The 5,729-nt window shown below is 39.6% G+C and overlaps 1 protein-coding gene across 1 annotated transcript; it reads right to left on the bottom strand.

The window, feature by feature from the left end:
- Positions 1–429: 429 nt before the first annotated feature.
- On the bottom strand, positions 430–3,794 carry LOC311503741 (myeloid cell surface antigen CD33-like; the record flags this gene model as incomplete). The annotated part of the gene is made up of 7 exons (XM_084566615.1): positions 430–681; positions 947–1,004; positions 1,108–1,186; positions 1,895–2,155; positions 2,261–2,566; positions 2,816–3,199; positions 3,782–3,794. 7 exons carry the CDS (start codon positions 3,792–3,794, stop codon positions 430–432), a joined length of 1,353 nt encoding a protein of 450 aa, XP_084422741.1.
- Positions 3,795–5,729: the final 1,935 nt, after the last annotated feature.

Raw genomic sequence — 5,729 nt, forward strand, 5'->3', positions numbered from 1 at the left:
GTGGAAATAAAGAAGCATTTTAGACAATTTTGTATATGTAAAGTTTTAAAACAAGAATGGGAATAAAAAGAGAAGACATTAATTGTAGAAAAGTTGGAGATTTAAATGCGTCATGTGCTGCAAACGTCCGATCACTCAGAAAAGGCTTCTTATTGCAACACATTTGTCTGAGGAAGAGGACGAAGATTAAAACAATATGCCGCATCAGAGACATACGGTCACGTTCACAAACTTTTTGATCATCTAAACAACATCCTGTCTGACAGAATTGGAAACAAGACAACTGCAGTCTGCAGGTTTTCACAATATGCAGATTATTTCACCAATGCTCCAGAGCTGATGTCAATTTGTTGCATCCTGATCCTGAACTTGGAAAGAGAGTTTTTCTTTTTTGACTAGCCTGGCATCTTGCCCTTCAAAAAACAATCCTCAGAATTTCTTCATTTCAACATAGATATCCTTTGTGCCGTCAGCAGTCTGTGTTAATGTCTTTGCTGGTTTGTTGATCTGTGCGTACACTGTGTCCTGCTGCTGCTGTCCCTTGTCCTGCACTGAGACAGAGGACGGTTCATGTCTCCGCTTGTAGAAGCTGATCTCTCCGTGATGGATGTTTTCTTCTGCTGCTGCTGCTGCTGCTTTCTTCGCTGGCTCTTTAACAGCCAGCTCTTCACCTGTTTGATTCTGAAAAGAAAATGTAACAACAAAATTTCAGTAGATGGGAGTGAATCTTCTTCTAGGTTTGGAGTCTCAATTCAACTTTTAATTGACACAACGAAACATTGTATAGTGAGTCAAAGTGCACAGTGTTACAGTTATTTTAACAGGAGGTTTTGTTAGATTCAGTATATCGTCACATTTCCTTTAGAAACACACAGCACTGCGGTCTAAATTTGTGGCATCTATTTTAAAACAGACTGACTGACAGTAAAGTTTCATGTTTTCTCACCTGACTCTGCTGGACAGTTGAATTTGTTGCCTTTGTCCGCCTCCAAAGCACAAGAGCACTGTGGATTAAACCACCAATGAGAAATCAGGATAAAGTGTGACCCAGTGGTGAGACTAAAGCGTGACAGATAACCTTTGTTGTACGAACTGGCTGATACTCACCAAACATAAAGGCAGATGAAAACGGTGATCCTGATTAATCCTCCGACTACTGCCTCAATGAGTGGAGATTCATTGGTACCTCACAGAGAGAAACAAGAATACAATGATGACAAAGGTGCAAACATAAAAGAAGCTCCATTTGTAGATAATAAAAGTTGTCATGTTTTCTATCATGTTTTCTGTCACGGTTTAGTTTCTTGGGTTTGTTTATGGTATTTTGTTAATTTCTTGGTTTTTCATAGTCATGGTTTAGTGTGTAGTTTTTCTGTTTCCTGTTTTATTTTTTTAAGTTCTTGATTTCCTGTGGTGTTACTTCTGTGTTTTCCTTTTGATTAGATCATTGGTTTCACCTTGTGCTATTTCTTGATTTGCTTCACCTGTGTCTCGTCACCCCTGTTCCTCGTGTGTGTATATATAGCCCTGCCTTCCCCTTTGTTCCTTGTCGTGTCATACTGTTTGTTTGCCAAGTTCTCAGGTATCATGCCATAGTTTGTTCATGTTTTCCATGTTTGTCAAGCCATAGTTTCATGTCTTATCTTAGTTTTCATAGTGTTTTTGATTTTTGTCACGTCAGCAGCGACCTTAGTTTTTGGAAGTTGTTTCTTGTATTAAATATCCCTTTTGCCAACTCCTGTCTTTAAAGTTCTGTGTTTGGGTCCTAAAACCCTCTGTAAAACCCCCATTCCCTGCACCCCTCCTTGACTAAAGTGAGTTAATTCAGTCCTATTCAGCATTTACCTTCAACGTCAACAAGATGAGAGTAGATTCAGTTCATTTCTGCATTTACCTTCAACATTCATATGAATCCATAGTGACGTCTGGTTACCAACTTCATTTGAGGCCACACAGTAATAATCTCCTCCATCAGTGACACTGAAGCTGTAGAAGTGTCCTTCAGATACGATCATGGGTCCATCTGTGCTGTTCTTGAACCAGGTGAAGCGTCTGACAGGAGGCTTGGCTCTGCTGGAGCAGGTCAGTTTCACCCAGCTACCTGCTGACACCAAACCTGATGGACTGATGGATGCTGAGGTGTCTTTAGGAGCATCTGAGGAAAATGTGACAGATATTCACTTTATTCATCACAAACAGCTGACATCCCATGAATCATCATGTGCTGACAGGATCCAACAACAAACTCTGGTTGTCTCACATGAAACACTGAGAGTCTCTTGTGTCTCTGCTGTCTTGACGTCTTTTCCTTCATTCACAGGATATCTGACAGAACAGTTGATGTTGTATCCATCATATGTGTCTGACAGAGTGATGGTCTCCTGGATTTTAGTTATAAAGGTCCCATCTGTGTTTTCCTCTATTTTGTTTTGAGGGTCTTGTTGGAGATTCCAGGTGAGTTGAGGAGGGGAGTGTGGACAGGGAGTGAAAGCTGAGCAGGTTATAGTGACAGACTCCTTCTCCTTCAGATCACCTGAGATTTTAATTCTGGGTCTCCAAGGAGAATCTGTGGTTTCACATCAAACACACATTATTATATTGAATTATTTATGAATTACAGTTGTACCAGTATTGAATGTACCTAAATTTCATTGTTTTATTGTTAGTAAAGCTCAGCTTTTTACTTTTTTTAATCAGTCCACTTATTTGTACTGTTGATAACATATATAGAAGGGTTACAGAGTTTGTTGACTGAAGATGAAACAGATTTCACATTATGTTAAAAATAAATTGTAATTAACAAAACCTGTCTTACCTTTAACTGTTATTTGAAGAGGATCACAAGAAGCTGTTACCTTGAATGACCCGTTCTCAATTCTGAAGTAGTATGTGTCTGAATGACTTGTCTTTAAATTAGAAAACAGAGTGGTGCAGTTTTTCTGATTCAGGTCTCCAATAATATTCATTGGATAGATGTTAACTGACCCACTACTGTTGAAGATTATATTATCTGGATATTGGATGAATCTCCAGTCATTTTTAATCCACCCTCCGAAGGTTTCTCTGCTGCTGTCAAACCCTTTTCCTGGTTCCTCTGTATAGTTACATGGGATTTTCAAACAAGATCCACTCAGTGCTTCCATCTCCTTTGGTGCAGTAATGAAGAGGTTTGGTTTTAGATTACAACCAGCCCAAACACCTGTAAAACCAGACTAATGATGAATATCATGTGGATGAAAATCTGCCTGAAGAGAAAGTTGATGAGACACAAACTCCAGTTCATCTGCAGCATGTTACATGTAGACCCTTTGAACAATGTCAGTAGAAAATATTTCAGACTAGAAATGATTCAAGTAATGTCTCCAAATAAAAGAGACTGAACAAACAGCTGACCTGAAAGAAAGAAGACACTCAGTAACATGTTGACTGTCACCATGTTCACACACAGGGCTGCCATGACACTCATCTCCTAGACTGGAAACAAAGACAAAAGTTAAAATATATCATGTGCTTCCTCTCTGGTTAAAAAATATCAGTAAATACTTCAGTAATACTTTTCTTACCAAATGAATCTACAGGTATAAGAGAAACTTTCTTCTCTTCTCTTCTCTTCTCTTTTCTTCTCTTCTCTTCTCTTCTCTGTTTCTGTGATGTAAAACGCAAACACCCAAACTTCTCTTGGTTTTATTCTACTGCTGACAGATATCACATGACTGAAATGATGCAAAAATACAACGAGTCTTTATCCTTCCTGCTCGAGCTCTGTGAGTGAGGAAGTTACCTTTTAGGGGCATCTTGAGCTCATCAGGGTGTGAATGATGTATTTATTTTAAAGGATGATCTTTATCACATCACTTGCTGTCATCTACTTTCTTAAAATACAACAAAAGCCACCTGTACCTTCAGTGCCTGAGGTTATAAATAATCACCAACTGTGTACTGGATGTACGAAGATAGAATCCGCCACAAAGTAGCCAACACCCATAGATGTCTGAGGCTCAGTAGGTAGAGGAGGTTGTTCACAAACCAGTTGGATGAGAAATCAGCTGGAAATCATCTGGATAGAGTCCTTTACATTTACAGTTTAGAGTAGAAATGATGGAGACAATGATTTCACCTCCAGGTTTTCTGCCAGCAGGGAACACGTCACCATGAAAGAAATAATATCTGAAAAAGGGGAAAGCTGTTCAGTTCATGCATATTAACATTGATAATGTTAGATTATTTTCATGTCTCCATAACTTTCAACCAGCAGATGCAAAAGCCTTTCGCATAAGAGAATAAACAAACGAGACAAAGACAATATTGTCCCTGGTGCACATGATGAAGTTCTCAGGTTTTTCTCATCTGGAGCAAACAATGACTCGTTCATTTTTGCAGTATTTTGAAATCAATGAATATGTTTGATATGTATGGTGATGCTGCTAATGGTACGTGCACATTTCTGTCGTTTTTCCCCATTTCTGTTTAGTTCCCCATTTACAGCTGTGGGATCCTTGCACTAGCTCTACATATGGTGATGTGCACATTACGTATCACACCACAACAGATAAGTAGATAAACCACTGACCATGTGAACTAAAGGCTGTGGAGATTTAGAGTTTCCTCATATTGAATTTTGAGTTGTAAACACAACATATTCTTGTCCTTCTAACATGAACTAACATCTTGAATGTCTTCCTCTGTTTTATTGGCTATCACTTGAGGATCAGTCTCTTCTCACCCCAAACATGAGATTATGAAGTTTATATCCACATGTCCAACTGTGAAGGTGCCCCATTGGCTGAAAAGTATATGAGGACAGAGACATTTGACCCAAAGCAAGCTGTTGACCTGTGAATGGAGACAGCTAATCGGAGAATCAACCAGGGACAGGGAGGTGCATCTGCAGCATCTTTAATATCTACCATGCAGGAAGCTGAAGCAGAGGACAGTGGGGGCAACACTGAGGAGGACAGTGAGGAAGACTGCACTTATTAAGACCACACTACATGTGGAGTGACTCACTGAATAAGTTATGTGCACCCCTGCCCATGATTGTATCACAAAGTCCAGCTCGAACCTCATGATAACGTTTGCTGATGACACAACAGTATCTGGCTTCATCAGCAATGAAGCACTCTACAGAGAAGAGGTGTAACTCCTGTTTCTGAAACATTGGAGAAACTAAGGAAGTTATTGACTTCAGGAGAGCCCACCAACATTATCACTACCACCGCTGACCACCAACGGCTTTGCAGAGGAGAAATTCAGGATCACCACGTTCCTAACAATTTTAAGAAAGACTCTCACTCAAAGAAGAACAATTTAATCAAAATACTGTCTGTATATTTAAATGGAGTAAATATAACTGAAGATTGGGAATTAGACCACGCCCCATATCATTTTATTTTCTATGCTTACCTATAGAGGTGCATCCTAACCCTGCTTCCTGAGATGTGCCTCCACCCTGAGTCTCACTCCCATGGTTGCTCCACCATCATCTGTCTACACATTCCACAACTTTCATGTCTTTCCTTCAACCCTTTTCATTTCATCCTCTCTGACCCTTTTTGTCCTATCCCCTCCGATTATATTCAACCCATCCCCTCCGACCCTTTCATGTCACCCTGCTGTATATTTCTCATCCCTCCATCCATTTCTCTCACATCCTGTCTACCAATAAACATTTTTGCACAAGTTAAGGCTTAGTCTTTGTTTATGAAATGTTAATTGATCAGTGACTTTTT

This window comes from Chelon labrosus (genome assembly GCF_963514085.1).
Source record: "Chelon labrosus genome assembly, chromosome: 18".
Classification (NCBI taxonomy): domain Eukaryota; kingdom Metazoa; phylum Chordata; class Actinopteri; order Mugiliformes; family Mugilidae; genus Chelon; species Chelon labrosus.